The sequence below is a fragment of the Zosterops lateralis genome (genome assembly GCF_965231275.1).
Source record: "Zosterops lateralis genome assembly, chromosome: 25".
Taxonomy (NCBI): Eukaryota; Metazoa; Chordata; class Aves; order Passeriformes; family Zosteropidae; genus Zosterops; species Zosterops lateralis.
The window spans coordinates 2,653,396-2,674,276 of NC_139785.1; the positions used below are offsets into that span (position 1 = coordinate 2,653,396).

The 20,881-nt window shown below is 45.1% G+C and overlaps 1 protein-coding gene across 2 annotated transcripts in view; it reads left to right on the top strand.

The window, feature by feature from the left end:
- Nucleotides 1-4,297: 4,297 nt before the first annotated feature.
- Nucleotides 4,298-20,881, top strand: part of ARHGEF12 (Rho guanine nucleotide exchange factor 12) — an 80,897-nt gene continuing 64,313 nt past the window's right edge. Inside the window, exon 1 of one of the 2 annotated variants that reach the window (XM_083877857.1) lies at nt 4,298-5,230. In XM_083877857.1, coding sequence (XP_083733983.1) covers nt 5,199-5,230 — 32 coding nt within the window. In that variant the 5' untranslated portion in view covers nt 4,298-5,198. The remainder of the gene's footprint in view (nt 5,231-20,881) is intronic. The other variant, XM_083877856.1, reaches the window with a different exon arrangement.

A 20,881-nucleotide genomic window follows, 5' to 3' on the forward strand; every position in this document is an offset into this window, starting at 1 on the left:
TTTTTTTTTTTTTTTTTTTTTTTTTTTTTTTTTTTTTTGATATTCAGGGCTTTATTCCCTTGCAGCAGTAGTCCAGGCACTGATGTCAAAGCAGCATTTGAAGTCTTTGAAATCTGCTATTACATTAATGCCATGTCCAAAGAAATCCATGCCCTGTTTGCCTCCAGTTCCAGGGGCAGTTTGGCACTTTGGCAAGTCGAAAATGTAAAAGATCCTTAGAAAATCACTAAAGGAAGGACTGTAACAGATCAAGGTACATGGAAAAGCTTCTGTAAAGTAATAGAGGTTTACAGGTAGATCATTTTGTATGGGAAGAAGAAAGTTTCTGAAGCTTCTGCAGCTTCTCAAATGTTACAAAACACAGGTTTTCAGCAGTGTTTGTGTTGTCTGAACTGTATCAGAAGACTGAGATCTGTCCAGTGCCACAATCCTCAAAAGTGAAATTATATTCTCAATTCCTTTAGATTTTTACCTCTTTCTTTTTAATCTCCCCTCCAGGCAGAGGATGGAGGAAGAGAAGGAAACTCTGGGCACAATGTCCATCAATTCCATCTGTCCTTACAAAGGTTCCTGCTCTCATTCTGCTGATGTGGAAGGAAAGCTCAGTGCTATAAAAACGCTGAGTGCTCCCTGGATTATCCAGGTTTAGGAACTGTAATAAGCTGTCACTGTAGAAGCTCTGCCAGATTAGGCTCTCTGGGTCTCAAAATCGGCAAAGCATTGAGTCCCAAGATGTGTTTCCAGCATTTCCAGAGTGCAGGACAAGCTGTAGGGAGCAAATCTGGTGCCCATTTTAAGGTGGGAGGTGAAAAATAAAAAAAGGCATGGAAATTGCACAGAAATGTGGAGCACAGCACGAATTTATTTGTTTTTTACAGGATGAGGTGCTCTGTTCTTTAGGAGTCACAGATCTCTAGGCACGTTTGGGAAATGAACTTGGGAATGGTTTCCCCTGTGCTTTTCTCCTCCAAGGTGTAAAGCTTTGGCAGTTCCAAAAGCAGCAGGGAAACGAGCTGGCTGAGCAATTTGTGGTGAGAGTAAATAACAGTTTGAAATACCCAAATGTTCTCTCACTGGGTTAAAATTGATTATTTGTCAGGAGCAGAAGAGTCTTTATGCACTTGAATTTTGAGGTGCAGCTCAGCGAAACTCAGCTGATCATCCCATCTGAAACACAAACTGAATTATTTTCTGGAAAAAAAAAAAAAAATGCTTCCAGGCACTGTTTATCCACACTGAAATAAACTCAAAGCATCACTTTTTTTGCTGATTTTTATGTCTGTTTATACCGAGCTCCCAGCGGTGCAAACCCCCTCTGGAGCATTCCGGAGCTCCAGGATCCCAAAGCGCTTGGAAATGCTCCTTTTTCCCCCAATTCTTCACCTTTTACCTGCCCGGGAGCTCAGGTTAGAGGAGCCATTCGAGGCTTTCCCAGCAGATGGCAACAGCTCCTCGGTGCGAGCCTGGGAAAAGAGGATCTGCTCAAAGGATCCTCGCCCAACACTTGAGAAATTTGATTTTACAGGCGCCCCTGTAAAGCACCTCCAAGGATCTGACTTTTATTTTAAGGCAAAACAAGAAGTTTTACTCCATAGGAATTCAACTCCTTGACTTCAGGGTCCTGCTCAGCTCTGCTCTGGACTAAAGAACAGATTGAGGAGGTTAATTAGAGAATCACAAAATGGTTTTGTGTTGGAAGAGACCTCAAAGATCATCTTCCTCCAGCCCTCCTGCCATGGGATGGTTCTTTGTGTAAATTCAGGCCGAGTGACAACTTCAGAGCTACCAAAAAAAAATATCTATTTTAATGGGCACAGTGTAATTGCTTATTAATTTCCCCACCCCATATTTCAGGCTGTAAAACAGAATTATCATAAATAGGCATCTATCTTAATTTAAGTATGAGCCAGCTCCCATAAAAAGATATTAAAAATCAGGATTTGCAGAAAAGAGAAGCAGTTACAGTTTCAGAATCTATGTCTTAGGATTTCCTCCAGCTAATTGTTCTTGTTACGTTGTCATGAACAATAAAATATAATTAAAGGAATAAAAAAAGCATCGAGGGCTAATATGCAAATGCTGGGCCTGCCATGAATCAGATCTCCCAGGAGCTTTCCCCTCTGCAGGCCCAGTACTCGATGTTCCCAAAGTTAAAAGCAGGGAGGGATTTATTGCAGAGAAGATGCAATAAAGAGATATATAATAAATAAATATAGATATATGGAGGCATTCAGTCACTTCATCACCACCGATGACTGCATTGCACACAGCTGCACAAGGAGAGGCAGACGTGGCTGCTTGTCTTGCACTCCCACACTTTTTTTTCCTTTTTTTTTTTTTTTTTTCCTTTCCCAAGCCTCTATTTTCCCCAAAAGGAAACCAAAAAAGGAAGCATAAAATGCCCCGCGTATATACATGTGAAGCATCATGTAAAAAACTATTTCATCCCACGCTTCCCCTCTTTGCTCTGAACTTCATCAAAACAACAAATCCTTCAGGCTCTCAGACACTCTGCTGGTTTCCTTGATCCACGGGCAGGGAAAAACTCCAGTGCTCCAGAGCAGCAGGGAAAAGCTCCAGTGCTCCAGAGCAGCAGGGAAAAACTCCAGTGCTCCAGAGCAGCAGTGACCTGTGTGCAGCTCCAGGCAAGGTATGGATGGTCCTGTGTGCCCAGCCAGGGATCTGCTCCCTGTTCTCCTGCCTCTTCCCAAGCCCACTGTCCCTGCCTTTGAAGTATATCCAGGCAAGATTAATTAAAGGGAAGGAGCGTGGTGTGGTCCTGGATGATTGGGATTAGCTAATAAGGTTATTTTAGTCTGCCGGCGTTTTGTCTGGGGGAGGCTGATGTTGCAGCAGTTCCTTTGTGCAGAGGGGGCAGGAATTGGAGACATCCTGCTTTTCATTCCACATCTGTGCTGCTCACGAGCTGTAATTTCTGGAGGAGTTGGCCTGGAAGTTTCCTGGAGTTCTCAGGCGTAGATGGTGTTTCCAGGTGTTTGAGAACAAGTGGTTTGTGGTGCCAGGACAAGGGGGAATGGCTTCACACTGACAGAGAGGAGGTTTGGGTGGGATATTAGGGAAAAAAAATAATTCCTTGTGAGGGAATGTGGTGAGGCTGCCCAGAGAAGCTGTGGCTGGCCCTGGATCTTTGGAAGGGACCAAGGCCAGCTGTGGAAGGTGTCCCTGCCCAGGGCAGGGGGTTGGAAAAAAATCATCTTTAAGGTCCCTTCCAACCCAAACCACTCTGGGATTCTGCGTAGGTTTGGGAGAGGCATTTCTCTCTCAGCCTGTCCATGGCACAAAGGGCATAAAGGGAGTTACAGCAGGGACGTGTTTGTGTTCTGAGGAGAGGGAAACCCGGACCTGCTGGAACTCAAATGCCCAAACACCCTGCCTGGCTCATCCTCTCCTGCTGGAGGTTTTGAAGGGAGCAGGAACAGCCCCTTGGCCGCGGCGTTTCTGGAATGTACGTGCAGGGAGGGATCACTCCTTGGATTTATGTCGACCTTAACCTGTGAGAAAAAATTCCTGATGAAACGTGCGTGGGAAATATAGGGAACAACAGGGCCAGAAAGGCCTGGGAGCAAACAGCACAGCCGGGGACTGCCTGGGGCTCGGCCCTGCACAGCTCCTGGCACTTCTACTCTTTTCCTTCGCTCTGTGTTTATTTTCTTTCCGCTCCGAGTTTCGCCGGTGTCATATTTTCCATGGAGATGGAGGCGCGGGCCCTCCCTGCCCTCAGCGCGGGTGACACGGCAAGGCCGGGAATGGGAATGGGGAATGGAGAGGGGAAACGGGGAGAGGGAAAAAACGGGGAGAGGGGAAAAAAGGGGAGAGGGGAAAAAAGGGGAGAGGGAAAAAAAAAAAAAAGGAGGGGAAAAAAGGAAGAGGGAAAAACGGAGAGAGGGGAAAAAAAGGGAGAGGGGAAAAAAGGAAGAGGTGAAAAAAGGGAAGAGGGGAAAAACGGGGAGAGGGAAAAAACGGGGAGAGGGATTCCCCCTGAATCCCTAAACCGAGGAGATGAGGGATTCAAGAGGAGGGAAAGCTCTCGGGCAGGGACACAGGGGGAGGGAGGAGACGGGAAGAGAAGGAAACACCCCGCGGGTCTGGAAAAGGCTTCCCGAAGGGAAAAGGCCTCGGCAGCCACCGGGGGAAGGGCTGTGAGGGAGGAGGAGGGGGAGGAGGGGGAGAAGGAGGGGAAAGAGGAGCGGGGACACAGAGGGAGGAGGAAAGCAGGAGGAGGGGGAGAAGGAGGGGAAAGCGGGGCAGGGAAGGAGAGGGAGGAGGGAAGCAGAGGAAGAGGAGGCGGCCGGCGGAGGGATCCGGCGGGCTGGGGCGGGGCCGGCGGCAGGAGCCCCCCGGAGGCGCCGGGGAGGGGCGGGCCCGGCCCGGCTCGGCTCGGCGCAGCCTCCCGGGACAGGACAGGCCGCTCCCGCCTCTCCTGCAGCGCCACCGGGGCCGGGCGAGCAGCGCGGCGGGGCCGGGACGCGGCCACACTCGGCCCGGAGCGGCCAGAGCGCGGATAAAGAGAGAGCGGAGCTGAGGCAGCCCCGTCAGCGCCCCGCTGGGTCCCGGGCCGGAGCGAGAGGCGGAGCGGCGGGGGATGGAGCCGCGGGCCTAGAGGCGGCCGCCTGGCCCTGCCCTGCCCTGCCCGAGCCCCTGGGGCGCTGCACGGGCGGGGGTCGGGGCGGGCGGGCAGCGGGGCTGGGGATGGGGATGGGGATGGGCCCGGGCCCGGCCGCGGGCGGGGAGCGCCGCCCGCCCCCCGAGCGCCGCTGAGCCCTCCGGAACGGGCCCCCCTGCGCTCCGCCTGCGCCCCTCAACAGCTTCGCCTTTTTTATTTTTTCCTCCCTCCGCGGAGCCCACCGAGGTTGTTTTGTCGTTTCTCTTTTTTTTTTTTTTTTTTTTTTTTTTTTTTTTTTTTTTTTTTTTTTTTTCTTTATCCGCCCCACTTCCGTGGTTTGGATATTCCGGGTGACTGCAAGAGAAGAGTTTTGGAGTTGTTTTGGATTTGGGTTTGGTTTTTTTTGTTGTTGTTGTTTTTTCGCTCCTTTCTCCTGCCCTTGAACTGAGTGTGTCCCCTGTGCACGCCGCTGGTGGAGCCAGGCTGGATCCTGAGCAGGGCAGAGCCTCCTTCCCATTCCTGCAATAAGGGTAAAATGTAAATTGGATAATACGACTTCTTGCCAAAGGCTCCAATGAGTGGCACACAGTCCACAATCACGGACAGGTCAGTATAACATCAGATTCCTTGATTTTATTTTTTTTTTTTACTTTTCTTTTTTTGAAGTGTGAATATTCGCAGAACTCGTGTACTTTGTGTCCCGGCTTCAGTGACAGACGGGATGAGAAAAGCAGGATTAAATCAGAGGGTGTCTTGACTGTCAAAGCGACTGGGTTCACTTTGAAAGCGGAGTATTTCAGGTCCAGCAGCTTTCGGGCCTGCCAGGCTGACTGTGCAGAGCCAGGGGTGGTAACTCAGCTCCAGGACGGCTCTGCTGCAGGGAACACCGACAGCAACTGCTCCTGAAAGGAGTTCGAGCAGCAGAAACCACCAGAATTCAGGATCCAGCTCAAGCCTGAGCTCAGAGAGCGTGTCGAGGATGCACTTGGGTCTCCTTGGGTCAAGTGCTGCAGGGAGGTCACTCCAGGTGAGGCAGGAGGGAGAGTTGACAGGCAGGAATGTCTGCTTGTGTCTACCTGGGCAGGAGAGCCTCTGGAGACCTGCTCGGGCCCTGGGCTGCTCTGCAGGTGCCTTTGGACTTCTCTCGTTTGGAGTTCTCATTGCCTTTGGACTTCTCCCGTTTGGAGTTCTCATTACCTCTTCTTTCTTCTGGGATGTTTCAGAGGAATGGGAAAAAAAAAAGAAAAAAAAGTCAAGTAGGAAACATCTCAACATGAGTGGAATAAGTGTCGTCAGATTTTTTTTTTTTATGAGAAGAAAAGATATCTTTTTCTGTCACTATATGTTGTAAAAAAACCCCGCTTTATGTATCTTATTGTAACTTTCTCCTGTCTGGTGGTTGAGATGTGAATGTGTGTGGCAAAGGCAGTTCTGGCTCAGCAGCAAGGCTGGGGCTGGGGCAGGGCACTGATACTTTGGGGTGCCTGAGCTCACCAATTCTGGGCTCCAGGTATGGACAGGAAAGACACTGAGTAGTTCTCACTTAATCCCATTATTTTTTGTGGCTCCACAGGTCCTCACAGACAGCACAGCCTGACAGCTCAGATTTGTGTACAATCTGTGTTCACAACTGTTCACAGAGTATTAAATCTTGGCCATTAATTTTATAGCTTATACTAGCAAAATTTTCTCTTTTGAGTCTTTCTCTTGAGTTGCAGGATGTTTTTCTCTGTACCAGGCAAGGCAGTGACAGTAAAAAGGCATTTCAGTGGATTTGTGAGGATTTTGTTACGTACTTCAGGCCATATGTCTTGTGGCAGTTGCATGATATCAAAAAAAAGAACGACAGGATTTTCATACCAAGCAGCAGCTGAGTGATGCATGGAAAGGAAAAGCACGAGAACAGGGAATTTAATTTACTTGTTAGTAAAACAAAATACTTTCCATTATTGAATTGGGGCAGCCAAATTGAAGATGCAGCGGAGACAAAAAAAAAAAAGTCTCATTTCCTTTTGCTCTCAGTCATGTCAGGAGGATGTTTCTGTTTGGTGTTCCATTAAGGGTTTGGATCAAAAGGCTTTTAATGTCAGGTGAGGAGCTGTTTCCACAGCCCTCAGATTTCTGGGATGTCTGGGGAATGTGGGGAAACTGGATCTCTTCTTGTCACTGTTTTTCACCTCTAGCCCCAGCTCTGGGGTACAGAGTCATGATTGAGCCCAGGAGGACAGGAGCTTTGGGGTGATCTAATTGTGGCCTGCCAGGACCTGAAGGAACCTACAGGGAAGATGGAGAGAGGTTATTTTAAAAGGCCTGGCGTGACAGGACAGGGGGGAATGGTTTCAGACTCAGAGCAGGGTTAGATTGGTTATTAGGGCAGAGTTGTTCCCTGTGAGGTGGTGACAGAGATCCCCTGGATCCCTGGGAGTGTCCAAGGCCAGGCTGGAGCACCCTGGGACAGTGGAAAGTGTCCCTGCCCATGGCAGGGGGATGGGAATGTGATGATCTTTAATCAAAGATCATTTAATCCCAAACCATTCTGGGGTTCTCTGATGATTCCCTGATTTATTCCCTGGCTGAACCTTTCAGCACAACCCCAGACGTGGTGGTTGGTGGTGTTTGTTCCCATCTCTGCCGTTCCTGTTCCTCCCCAGCACTGTGCAAGGTTTGGAGGGGATGGTTTTTGATTTCTCTCATCCCTACAGAACATTCATTCCCCTTTCCCTTGAGGCCCAGGGAGTCTCTGTGTTGCCTCCTTCAATCTGCCTCTTCAGCCTGGAATGTAAAGCAGGTGCAATATAAATAATGTTGGTGCTGCCACTGTCATTAGATGTATGTGGTATAAATGATCTGACATGTTCAGTTCTCTTTGTGTTTGTCAATCACCAGCCCTGGGTGGGATTGGGATGGGAATTGCCTTAAACCAGGGAAACCCAGCTTGTGTCTGTGCCAGATGGTATTAGGAGTATAATAGGGTGGCTTGGGCCTGGATTTTTCTCCATATTAGCTTTACATATTTGCATTTTGCACATATAGAGCTGCCTAAATCCACATTACAGGCAGCAGATATTTCCTTTAGTATCCCTTCAGTTGAAGGTGGTAGTGATTTGACAGCTGTCACATTTCCCTTGTCCAGGCTGCTCCTGTCTCATCCTTGACATATTTTATCTCTTGTTTTTGTTGATGATGTCATGATTACCATTAAATATATAAATTAGGAGTGTATGAATGGCCATGTCTAATGCTGTTCTGGTGTCAGGATGATACATGATGTTTTTATTAAGCCCCCTCTCTCTTTTTTTTTTTTTTTTTTTCCTTCTTTTATTTTTGTTCCCTTTCCCAGGAAAAGTTGAATGGATTTTAGTGTCTGGCACTGCTGAAACACAGTCAGGCCAGTTCATATCTGAATGTGTCTGGGCTCACTCTCTCTGTGCACTAAACCTTACCCCAGTTAATTTTGGTAGTGGTTATGCTCAGATTCTGTTATCAGGACTCCCAAAGCAGCAGCATCATTTTCTGGTGTCTTTTTTTCAAGTCTGGAGGGCAGTGGGTGCCTGGGGGAACACCAGGCATTAAACAAAAAATGCAGAGCAAGTATTAAAGACCCCTGAGAGTGATTACACAGTTTGTGGAGGGCTCCTCACATACTCTGCATTTAGGGGAGCACCTAAAAGGTGCAGCCAGACAAAAAATCATCTCCTGACACAGCACTTGAGGCTTAAAATCACATCAGCAAAACATTCTCCTGGACAGCCATGGTGCCTTGCACGGCTGCTGATGGTTTGAGAGAGTTAAACACTGATTTAACTTCCCCTTCTTTCCCTCAGGATGTTCTTTTACTTTGTCAGCTCCTTTTTTTTTTCCATAGTCCTGGTGCCCATTGGACTGTATCAAACTCTTCATCTCCAGCCTTATTGCTCTGCTCCTTTATGTTTGTAAACATCTACACCCTCTTCATCTAATCCTCTCGCAGCCAAGCTGTATTTGTCCAGAGGCCTCCTAAGGTGGCATTTATCTCGCTGGGCTTAGTAAGACTTTGAGGTGAACACCCCTGAGCTGCTCATCTGGCTCGACTTGGTCATTAGTGGAAGGAAATCTGCACATCGAGGGGACCTTTCTTATCCTGAAGGTATCTAAGATCAGTCAGCTGGCTGAGCTTCATCCAGCTCTGGATTTAGCCGAGATTTTTTAGCTGAGATCTTTTAACCTAAAAAAAAAAATCAATTTTTGGCCTGTCGCTGGTGCCGGGTTGGATTTTCATTGCTGGGTGCTGGTTTTGGCAGAGGAGATAGCAGACTTTGGGGCTGATCTGTGGCCAGGCAGTGTTTGTTGGAGGAGTTTTCCTGTTCCTGCTGCAGAGTGCCCACTGGAGCCCTGGGCGTTGCTGTGTGCTCTGAGCACGGCCGGCCACACATGGCCAGCTGAGATAAGGCCTTTATTCTTCCCAAGGCCACGCTGGGGCCGGCCCCAAATCCTGAAATTCGGCCATTTCCAGCCTCTGCTTGGCCACCACGGCCCGGCCCGAGCTCGGCTGTATCCTGTTATGACACTAAAGAAACATTTGTGTGCCGTTAATTTTTTTTTTTTTTTTCTCTCAGAGTTTTAACTGTATTTTTCTTCCTGTCACCATTCCAAAGGCGCTTCGGGGTTGAGCAACTGCACGGCTGCTGCAGGACTTGCTTTATGTTTCTTTTCTGTTTATTAAAGGCCAATAAAAGAAAGGAGGCTCTTGCTCCAGCAGGACCTTCTCTGAGGAGCTGGTGACTCCTCTCTGCAGTTGCTTGCAAATGAGTTTTATTTATAACCCTGCTGTAGTTTCTGTTGCTATGATTGGAAAACAGCAGAGGTAGAATTTACACGTAATTACCCTCGAGAAGTTTTAATTGGTGATTTGCTCCTGACTTGGTATTAAAATAGACTCTAATTGTTTCTTATCTGCCTGAGATGCACTTTCCCTGTGTTTGGCTCTTTGGAAGGGCCTGTAGTAATTGGGAATTCTTGGATTGTGTGGTTGGGGGAAGAAGGGTTTCATTTCTTCCAGCAGGGTGAGAACTGCACAGAAAGTCACTCCTTAGCATTACTGACTGGTCAGATGCCATTATCATGTTTTTTTTTTTCATCAGTAGAGTTTGTAAAATCCAATATTTATGGAGAACGGGCTGCAGCATGACATCTGAGGATTAAAAAGAATAGCAGTCTTTGCGTGGGGCTTTTCATCCCTGTGCCTCGGCTGTGTTTGGAAATTAACAGTTGACAGAGTCTGTGCATAAATTCACGTTTTATTTCGCTGTTCTCGGGGCTGGCAGAGGAGAGGAATGGCTGGGGTGTTTACTGCTGGCTGGGACACAAATGCTGCCACTTCATGTTGCATAGTTTATTAGGGCTTTTACTGGAGACAGGAGCTTGAGGTGAGCTTGATTTTCTAGTTTTGAGTAGAGCTGTGGGCGTTGTGATTATTTGGGTGGAGGCAGGAATGATATTTCATCTCTGAGCCCAATTGTATAATTCTCCCCTGTGCACAGAACTCCTGTTAATGGCATTTTAACATTTCAAATGGATGGATAGGGAAGGCAGTGGCATGTTGGCTCCTTCAATTTTAGATTTTCAAAATTCTGGTCCACATGCACAGGAATTCAGCAGCAAAAAAATATTTCTCAGTGCTGTCCTGGCTGGAGGTGCTTGAGAAGGAGGAAAGAAAGAAACTCCTGCAGTTTGGAGCAGGACTTTGCTGAGGTCACTGGTGGGATTTGTGGGTGTTCACTGGTGTCCTTTGACTTTGTGGCCTGTGTGGGAGGAGAGTTCCCTGGTCCTGCAGGGTGGCAGCAGTGACCACAGTCGTGCTGCTGGAAATCAAAGAGTCTTCTGTTCCCTCTCACAACTGCTCTGGACCTCCTTGTCAAAGTGCTGGTTTTGTAGAAGTGATGGTTAGTGTAGAAGTGGTGTTTTGTTGTAGGAGCAGTGATTTAGGCTTTGGAGATTTTGGCTGTTCATCTTAAGTCTTTACAGGACATTGGTGAATTTGCCTGGGGAAGGTGGTACAGACACCTGTACCAGTTATTTTCCATATTTCATGGCTAGACACCAGGATTATTTGGTTATTTCCTGCACTGGGGTCTCCCAGTGAATTTGTATCTAAAGAATTTAAGTCGCTTCAGTGACTGCTTCTGTTTTTTTAGGAAGCTTTGGAGTGTAACCAACAGGATTTTTGACATTAACTCCTGTTTTTCCATTTTTCCTGTAGTATTTTGGGTGGCATCCTTTACCCCTCATGGTTTTAATTCTCACCCCCACCTGGGCAGCCCTGTAGCTGTGCAGAGTGTCTCAGAGAGGAGCAATGTTTGCTTTGGTCTGGAGGCTGAATTCTCCACTCCACCTCGAGGTGGTCCTTTGGGTCACCGGGGAGGTATTTTGGCTGTGCTGCCTCAGAGATAAACTCAGCCTCTTGCCTGGAGCTTTTCTCCTCCAGGTTTCTCCTTGAATGCCTCTTCCTTCCCTCTGAAAATTAGAGATTTATTAATGAATCCCATTTTATTATCTTCCAGTTTCTAGTGGGTGAGTTGCTGTAAAAAAATGCTTCTTGTAGCATTCCAGATATTCCTCTGCCCGAGCACTCCCCCTGATATTTTATCTGCTTTGAGATAAGCAGATCTTCCTGTGCAAGAGATGTCAATAGCACTAAGAGAAAATAGACTTAAATGCGTATTTTTCAGGTAGGTGATGCTGCGTTCTGTGGATAATTAGTAGGTTTAAAGAATAAAAGTCTTAGTTCGTGTCTCAGCTTGATTCAACTGAGGGTCAGGAGCCTGGATGTTGGTAACATCTCAACATCAGAAGAGAAGGCTTAAAATAAGGACAGCAAGGGAATTAGTAATGTAAAAAGGGATGTAAAACATGCAGTGTTTGATTAAGAATGCAAAAGGGATAAAATCCAAAGCAGGATACATACAAAATAGAAACAGAAAAAGACAGGAAGGAGCAACGTTTACTCATTTTTTTCTTTGAAAAGAAAACACGCAAAAATAAATACATTAAAACGACAGGAAAAAACAGCGTCCTTATGTTTCAGATGTAAGCAGGAGTATAAATAGCAAAAGCCAAACAAACAGTGTTCAGGCTGTGACATTCACAAATGGGCTGGATGGTTTGTTATCACCCCGCATCCTTTCCTTGAGGATTTTCAGTGTTGTGTCTGTTTGACTTCTGAGGCCCACGGGCAGGAACCTTTTTCTTGCAGAGCCCCGTGGTAAATAAGAAACGGTGCTGTTTACATTTGTTGGCAAACACTTCGATGTGATCCTGTGGGGGGCTATTTTAAGCTCTGTTTTGACAAGGCTGAAAGGTCTCCTGCCATGGGGACGTTCAGTGGCAAAAGGAGTTTCATGGAATTGCTGTGGTGCTGGGAAAGCAGATGAGAGGAGCCCTTCCTGAGGTGGGAAAGATCCCAGCACAGGTTTGTGTATTTGGAATAATTCTGGTGTGGTGTGGGACATTGTCCTGTCAGTCCCTGGTGTGATGGCCTGGACGTGGCACTGGGGGCTCAGCTCTTCCAAAAAATAAACTTTTTATGGGCGGGGAGCAGGGTTGGGTAAAAGCTGAACTGTGTGAATTAAGCAGCAGGGCCTCTCTTGGTGGTACAAAGTTGAAATGTTGATGCTAAAAAACCTAAGAGAGAATGTCCACGTTCTGGCAGCTCTGGGTTGTTCTCAGCTGGCACAAGAACTGTGGCTGCAAAACTCAAACTTGGTTTTACTCCTGAGCTCTTGAAACATGTTTTGGAAATTTTCAGAGCTATTGGTGGGAATCTGAATTTTATTCAGGTGTTTTTGGAAATTTTCAGAGCTATTGGTGGGAATCTGAATTTTATTCATGTGCTGTTCCTTATTGACTCTGTGGGTAGCAGCACTATTTACTCTTATTTGTGTGAGAAGCTGGTCCTGAATTTATTTGCAGGCTGTGGATGCTGGTTTGTGGTATCACACAGAGTCCTGGGTGACTTCCCCAGTGCAGTCAGAACCTAAGAAGAGTTAAACACTCTTTCCTAGAGTCCTGAGGTTCTGGAGAGGGGCTGGAAAACTTATGTGGGACCTGGATTGACCTGCCCAAGCATTTCCCAATGCAGAGGAAAAGCCCCATGAGTTTAATAACGCCCCAGACCGATGTGAGACAGGCGAAGGACTGCGAGTCCACCACTCCCATAAATATACAAGCTTCAACCTGCAGGCTCACCTGGAGCATCTGATGGCTGCCTCAAAGTCTTTTTTAGCCTGTTATGATAGTGGCTGTTGGTGCAGCTCCTTGGCAGCACTTCAGACAAGGCGTCTCCTCTGGGTGCCACAGAGGCACCGCTGCCTTTCTGCTGTGCCCAGATGCAAAAGAGGCATCAAAGACATCAAAGCTGCCAGAAAAAAAAAAGTGATGGAAAACGTGGAAGGGCAGAGAATGAAAGGAGGGGGGGAAGCCATAACGAGCGAGCAGAGAGAGGAAATAGGAAAAAGCTGCAGCGTGAGACAGGAGAAATCGATAGGAAGTGAGTGAGAGGGACAGAAATGAGGGAGCTGGTGGCAGCTGCCAGATAGGGGAGAGGTTTCCTGCCTGCCCCCAGCTCTGCAGGCACAGGGCAGGGCCAGGACCTGCTGCTGGCAGCCACAAGGGCCTGACAGGGCTGGGATCCAGCTCAGTGTGCTCTGCAGGGCTGGGGGGACACATTCCCTGCCTGGGAGTCCCTGCCTGGCTCCACCAGGGACAGCAGGTCCCCTTGGCACTGTTGGATTTGTCCTGATAATTCGTCTTCCTCTGCTCAGTGCCTTTCAGAGCTGCTGCTTCTACAAGCCAGGACACCAACTTATTTCAAGTGTAAACTTCAAGTTTCTTTAGACTTTTTCTGATCAAAACTCCATCGGTATTCCAAGAATCAGTTTGGGAAATCTGAAGGAGCCATCTTCTCTGGATATGGAGAGTGACAGATGGAGCAAAAATTTATAGAATAATTACAAGCCAGTGTTGTTTTCTGCTCCGTGTCCATAGGATTTTTTCCCCCCTCCCTCCTGCTTTTGAAAAATTCTAATTATGTGATGTCCTAAATGAGGCAGTGACCTCAGCCAAAAGCGAGCTGCTGTTGTGGGGATTTAAAAGAGGGATTTTCCCTGCTGCTGCAGACTCCATCCTGACTGAGGCAGCAGCATCAGCCCTGGCAAACATCCAGGGGGAACTGCAGCGGAGGAGAGCAAATTTATATCCTAAAAGTGAGGATGGGGGGGAATCCTCTTGTGCTAGGGATAAAAGGAGATCTCTGGTGCTGCAGCTGGCAGTGTGTTCTGCAGCCTGTCAGATGGGCTGTGGTTTGCCCTGCGCAGGCCCTGCGGTCTGGGGAGGGGAAGTGGTTCCTGTGGGCACAGATCTGATCTGAGCAAAGCCAGCAGCCTCCCTCGCTCTGCCCTGGAAGGTGCTCTGGGGAGCCCTCCCCAGCTGCTCTGGGCTTCTCTGTGCTTTGGGAGGATGTGTCAAAAGCCCAGATTTTCATTTGCCTCTATTGCTGATGGTTCAGCACCTGCGCAGGTGAATAAACCGTCAGCAGTAAAGGCAAATAATGCCTTTACTTTATTATTGCAAAGGCAAATAATGCCTACTTACTTCATTATTGCAATACTTTGGAAATAATGATCTAAAAGAGCAGAACTCTCTACATCATTACTCCCTAGACATACCTGGATTATCCATCTAGATATCTCTGGATCACAGGTTGAGATACTTCAGTATCTTGGTGTAAGAGTTTGATACCAGCTGGAATTGATAAATATTCAAAGCAGCCCCCTTTGAGCACAGCTGAGAGCCCCAAGTTTTACACTCAGGTCACTCACCTCATGGAAATTGCTGTGAGGGTGAAATACTGAGAAAGAAAAAAAAAAAAAAAAAAAAAAAAAAAAGGCAAGCACATGTTTCTTGCAGCCTGGAAAGCTGCAGGAATGTTGGTGCTGGCTGTAAATGCTGGAGTGGTGTTTACTTTGGATGTTCACCAGTGCAGCTTCAGCTGTATGGATGTATGGCACAGCAAAGCCCGAGCTCCCCTCCCTTTCCCTGTAGCTCTCACCCTCCCCAGGGACACCCAGCAATGTTCCTTGGTGCCTGCACCTGCCCTGCCCTGCCCTGGCCTCCCTTCTGTCCCCTGTAATGCAGGCACAGCCCCAGGGTTGGGGCAGGAAAAGCCGTTTTTCCTGGCAGAGCAGGTGGGATTTGCCTGGCTCTGGGCTCAGGGAGGAGGGGACAGGCCCTGGTGCTGCTCAGGCATTCTGGGGGAGGCTCTTCCCTCTCCCAGAAACAGAGAATTAAACTTAGCTGGGAGGGGGAGAGGAAACAGCTGAGTTTTGGGCTGCTTGCAAAACTCAAAATCCTATCCCTGGAATTCAGCCAGATGAAAAAAGAACCTGTCCCTTCCCACTCCTTTTTTTTTTTTTTTTTTTTTTTTTTGTTTTTTTTTTTTTTTTTTTTTTTGTTTTTTTGTTTTGTTTTGTTTTTTTTTTTTTTTGTTTTTTTTAAATTTTTAAAATTATTATCTAATTTTTATCATCATGCTGGCCCTGCAGCTCCTGGGAGGTGGCTCTGCTGAGCCATGACAGGAACATCACAGCAACTCAGGATGTGCTGAAAATTTTTGCTCCATCTGTCGCTCTCCATATCCAGAGAAAATGTCTCCTTTCAGATTTTCCAAATTGATTCTTGGAATACTGAGGGGGTTCTATCAGAAAAAGACTAAAGAAACTTGAAATAAGTTGGTTTCTCTGGTTTTTTATTGGGAAATCTGGCTGTATTCTGGCCTTGTAATCCCTGGGAATATATATATATATATATAATTTTAGTGAATATATTCCCCCCAAATAAATATTGCTACAGATTGTATATAGGGATTTAGAGTTTTCCTTCATTTTTTTTCTTTTTGTTTAATTAAATGCCTTTTAGATCAAAAAGCTTGCCCCAAAAGAGCATTTCAAAGAGGGAGAAAAATAACAAAGGACATGCAAATAGTGAGGTGGGGTTTGTTGTTCTTTTTTTCTTTTTGTTAAATAAAAATAATTTTAAAAAAAGGTAGTTTGTAGTTGGTTGTGGGGATGAGCACAAAGGGACTCTGGATACTTCAAACAAGGACCGTGACTAGTTTATTTAAACTGTAAATTTAAATGTGAATTTTTTTCATCTTCTCCTCCGGATTGTATTTGGATCACTTTGCCATGGCAGTAAATGGATAAATAAATGAATAGATTAATAGAATAAATGTAAAATACAATGGTGAGCTGTATGGCAGTGAGGAGCCCACTCAAATACCCCCAAAGCTCATTCCCTGTGGGATTTTGGGGAATACTCTCTCAGTTGTGCTGAGGTTGGTGGCAACATTCCCAGATCTGACTCCCAATTCCATGAAAACGTGCAGGAAGAAATGCCCAGCAGCAAATGAATTTTGTCCTGCAGGATCAGGAGCCGCCTGGGCTCTGCCCCTCTCCCTCCTCCCATCACATGGAGCTGTTTGCTTTAGATTAAAACCCTCCTCTGGCATCCTGGGGCTTTCCCTGCTGCAGAAAATACCTGGGCAGGAGCTGTCTCACTGAACTGAGAGAGAAATCTGCATTTCCCTTTGTTTTAAAGCACTCAGCACTGACATTCTGCTGCTGGCCAGGGCTTAATTTTTACATTTACATATTTCTTGCATATGTGGGAGTTTGGCCCATCTCAATTCCTTCAGCTCTGTTGGTTCTGGTGATGACACAACATTTTTTTAGTGCTGTGAGTTGTCTGGCTGTGGACAGCTGATGGATGCATCTGGTTGATCCAGAGGAAATTGGAAAGGAAGTTTTGGCATTCAGGAGTTTACCAGGACAGCAAGGAGAGAGTTGTGGTTCCTTCCAGGCACGGGTGACTCTGATGTAGCTGATAACAGCCAGCATGTCCAGCTTTCTGTGGGTGAGCAGTGCACGCTCTGCTTAAACAGAAATAATAACTGCTCACATTATTCATGTTTGTTTGATGGTCAAATGTTACCTGGAGAGCTTTCACTGGGTTAAAATTTTCCTCATTTCTGCCCTGCTGCCCCTGCAGAGGAGCAGGAAGCACCTCGTGCCCAGCACTGGACAAATCTATGATGAGTAAATGATAAAAAAATCCAGGTGAATCAGCTACCAGCAAGGAGGTGCAGTGAGCTGTGTGAACCTTCCTGCTGGGGAATCTCAGACCAGGAGCAGATGAAGGGTTGGAGTTAAACAATAAAACTTCCTGGCAAGGTTTGAAACCTTATTTTCCTCCCCGTGTGTGCCTTTGGTGCTGGGCTTTAGGGGAACACTGAAAAAGGCTGTGGGTTATTTACTGGAGGACAGAATCAGAAATAAAGAGAATTCTGGGGGAGGTAAACTGGTGTTTGGCTCATTAACAGTCCCTTGAAACACTGAGAAGTCAAAATTTGTGGTTTTTTTGCTGCACTGAAGCAGTGGGGGAAATGAAAGTGTGTTTTAATGCATTAAAAACAAAAGGATTTTTGTTTGAAACCTTCTTTTCCTCCCTGTGTGTGCCTTTGGTGCTGGGCTTTAGGGGAAGGAGGAGAACCCTGAAAAAGGCTGTGGGTTCTTCATTGGAGGACAGAATCAGAAATCAATATCTGGGGGAGATAAACTGGTGTTTGGCTCATTAACAGTCCCTTGAAACACTGAGAAGTCAAAATTTGTGTGTTTTTGCTGCACTAAAGAAGTGGGGAAAATGAAAGCGTGTTTTAATGCATTAAAAACAAAAAAAGATTTCTGCCTTTTCAGAGTGCAGGTATTGCCACATTGCATTTCCGCTTGGGTTTTTCTTCCCTGCTTTCTGAATTTGGGGCTGTGAGGCTGCAGGTGTGGGACAGAATAATGACAAAGCCAGTCCTGACTTGCCTCTGGGGTCAACATTTTGATGTCAGTCCTGTCCTTGAGCCCATTGATGTTTTGCTCTGTAAAACCAGGGCTGGGATGAAGTTTATGGTGAAATAAAAAGGAGCTGCAAAATTCTTTGGAAAGAATAACTGAAGCTCTGCCCCTCCCTCTTTTGCTTCTCAACGAATAGCGAGGAGTTCATAGAGTTTTATAGAGCTGCAAGTATTTATTGCTGACAATTCCCAGCCCTGGAGTGAGGCAGAACAAGGTATTGAGTGTGAAATCCACGGAATCATCTCGTGGTTTTTATCTCTGGCTGAATTATCCCACAGTTATAACAGCTCTGGTCACTTTGCTGTGAATGAAATGGATTTTTGTCGTAGCAAGAGGAGTTTCCTCAGCTCTCACTACTCTCTTTTCAAATTGTCAGCTATAGGATAATTATTTCTCTCTAATTTATGCTGTTTTGGCGCGGACTCAAGTTTGCATTTAGTGGCTGGCATAAATATTATATTTTGGAGCTGCTTTGGGAGGGCTTTTTTTTTTTCCTCTTTTTTCCCCCCTCTATTTTTTTCCTCTTTTTCTTCTCTTTTTTTCCCCCTCTTTTTTCCTCTTTTTTCCTCTTTTTTTCTCTTTTTTTTCTCTTTTTTTTTTTCCTCTCTTTTCCCTCTCTTTTCCCTCTCTTTTCCCTCTCTTTTCCCTCTCTTTTCCCTCTCTTTTCCCTCTCTTTTCCCTCTCTTTTCCCTCCTTTTCTTTTTTTTTTTTCTCCTCTTTTTTTTTTTTTTTCCTTTTTTTTCTTTTTGTCAGACTTACTGGAATTGCTCAAACTCAATTCAATGACAGGATAAGCAAAATTTTGTTTAGCTCGGCTGTCCTGAAATGTTTAATGCCTTCTAAAATTGTTCATGGTACAAGATCAAGGAAGGAAACTCGGTGACCTTTTAAGTGCAGCTCCACAAACCCCATTTTCCTATGCCAGAAATCAGGCCAGACAATGAAACTGAAAGGATCTTTCATGTTTTGCTTTTTGCAGATTGATTTTTTTTTTTAAATCACAGATTTAGCAGATTTACATCTGTCTTTTAATCATTTCCCATATTTGTACCAGAACTTTCTCATTTTAATTGCTGTCTGTGGAAGCTGTTCAGCTGCTTGTTGTGTGACACAGTAGAAAATGATAATTTTCTGTAATTCTTTCCTTGGCTTAGATCACTCCAGTGATATCTATTAGCAGTGAATGGGCAGAGTTAAAATTTTGTGCTGGAAGTTTTAATGATTCAGTGATTCAGTATTCTCTTTTTTTTTCTTTTCTTTTTCCTTTTTTTCCTTTTTTTTTTTTCTTTTCTTTTTTTTTTCTTTTCTTTTTCCTTTTTTCTTTTTTTTTTCTTTTCTTTTTTCTTTTTTTCTCTCTTTTTCTCTTTTTTCTCCCCCTTTTTCTCCCCCTTTTTCTCCCCCTTTTTCTCCCCCTTTTTCTCCCCCTTTTTCTCCCCCTTTTTCTCCCCCTTTTTCTCCCCCTTTTTCTCCCCCTTTTTCTCCCCCCTTTTTCTCCCCCCTTTTTCTCCCCCCTTTTCTCCCTTTTTTTTTCTTTTTTCCTTTTTTCTTTTTTCTTTATTTTTCTTTTTTTTCCCTTTTTTTTTTCTTTTTTTTTTTCCTTTTTTTTTTCTTTTTTTTTTCCTTTTTTAAATTTCTTTGTTTTTTTTCAGGCTGATGTTTTTTAAATCCCTTAGCTGCGTGTTGGTGCAGCGGTGCATTAAGAGCAGAGAGCTGCGGTTCAGGCCTGTAATGATTGACTCTGCACTGGGTTCCCACTCTAATCCTGACTTTGCTGATCTGGGCATTTGCTGAGCCGCCTCCAGCCCCGGAGGTGGGTTTTGTCCAGAGCATTGGGGTGCTGAATCATCCTAAATAATAAATTGAGTTCCAGCTCCAGCAGTAAAGTTGATTTTCCCACCCACTCGCTCCATCAGTTTCTCTCCTGTCTCTATCACCTTGTTTTTTATTTGTGGGTAGTACTTCTGCAGGTGATTTAATCTTTAATTTCTCCTGTGCCAGCTTTAATTTGAGTTTTCCCTGGCATGGTGCAGATGCTGTCCTCTGGTTTCACTCAGTGACTGCTACAGCCCATGAAAAACTGAGGGTTTTTCTTGAGGCATTCTCATCTCCATCCTAAAAAACATCAGCTTAACTCTGTATTTTCACAGCATTTTTCTATTAAAAGTTTGCAGGAGTTCTGTGCATTGTGTATTGCCTTCCCAAATAAGTTGAATGTGCTCAATATCTGTGATATTTTCTGTACATCACAAGGTGCCACAACCTTCTGTCACTTATTTTTTTTAAAAAAGGAATTCTGGTGGTGATGTAAGGTGGAATGGACAACATTCCCACTTCAATTGTTGTTCTCCTTTTTTACTGCAGAAACAATTTCCTGTCTCTGTACCTCAGTTTTCTGTTTTTTTCCAGCGAAATTCCAGTAATTGAAGGAGCTGCAGTAATGAAGGGTTTGGAAAATGATTCCTTGATCTGCCCTAAGCTGTCCTTAAGTTGTTGCCTCCTGTGACTTGCAGAAATTGCTGAGAGGAAACTGCTGTGCCTTTCTTTACCTTCCACTGGTGTAACCCAGCAGAGCTGAGACACTCAGATGAAATATTAACTCATTTGTTGTTTCCTGCTTTCCATAAAATGTATCCAGAGCAGGCAGAGAGAAAATTTCTTACTCCTTTGCTGTTTGTGAGAGCAATAAATGGTTTTGAGGCAACACACAGACTTTTTTCTTTTTTGATGGAGAAAAGAAAATACAAAATTCCCCACGCTTTATTAAAGTGCCTTAATACCTTTATGAATTTTTATGGGATGTACTGACAGAGCTTTTTGTGCTTGAAAAATCTCAGGTGTTTCTCAGATGTGTCTAAAAGGTGGAGGTCGTTGAGTGGACTCTAAATCCTTGCTGAAATATATCAGATTTCTCACATTTTTTCTTGTCTGTACTTTTGTATTTATACATTCTCAAAAAAAAAAAAAAAAAAAAAAAAAAAAAAAAAAAAAAAAAAAAAAAAAAAATCCCACAGCAGTTTTCTACTAGTTCCTGTTTATTTAGGATGTGTGGGATGGGTTTTGTTCCTTGACATAAAATAGGAGAAATGAACATTCTGAGCCCAAAAAAAAGGGTCAGTAATATAAAGCTCTGTGGAGTATTTGGATATTCTGATGGGGGAACTGGGCAGCCACTCCCTCACTGATAATTTTTGGGGTTAATACAATGTGTTGGCAAGCTTTTTATTGCTGGATAAAACATCTTCATTATATATCTTCATTTATTTATTATTTATTGATAAAATATTTGCTGATAAAATATTGATGTGTTATAATGTCATGGATT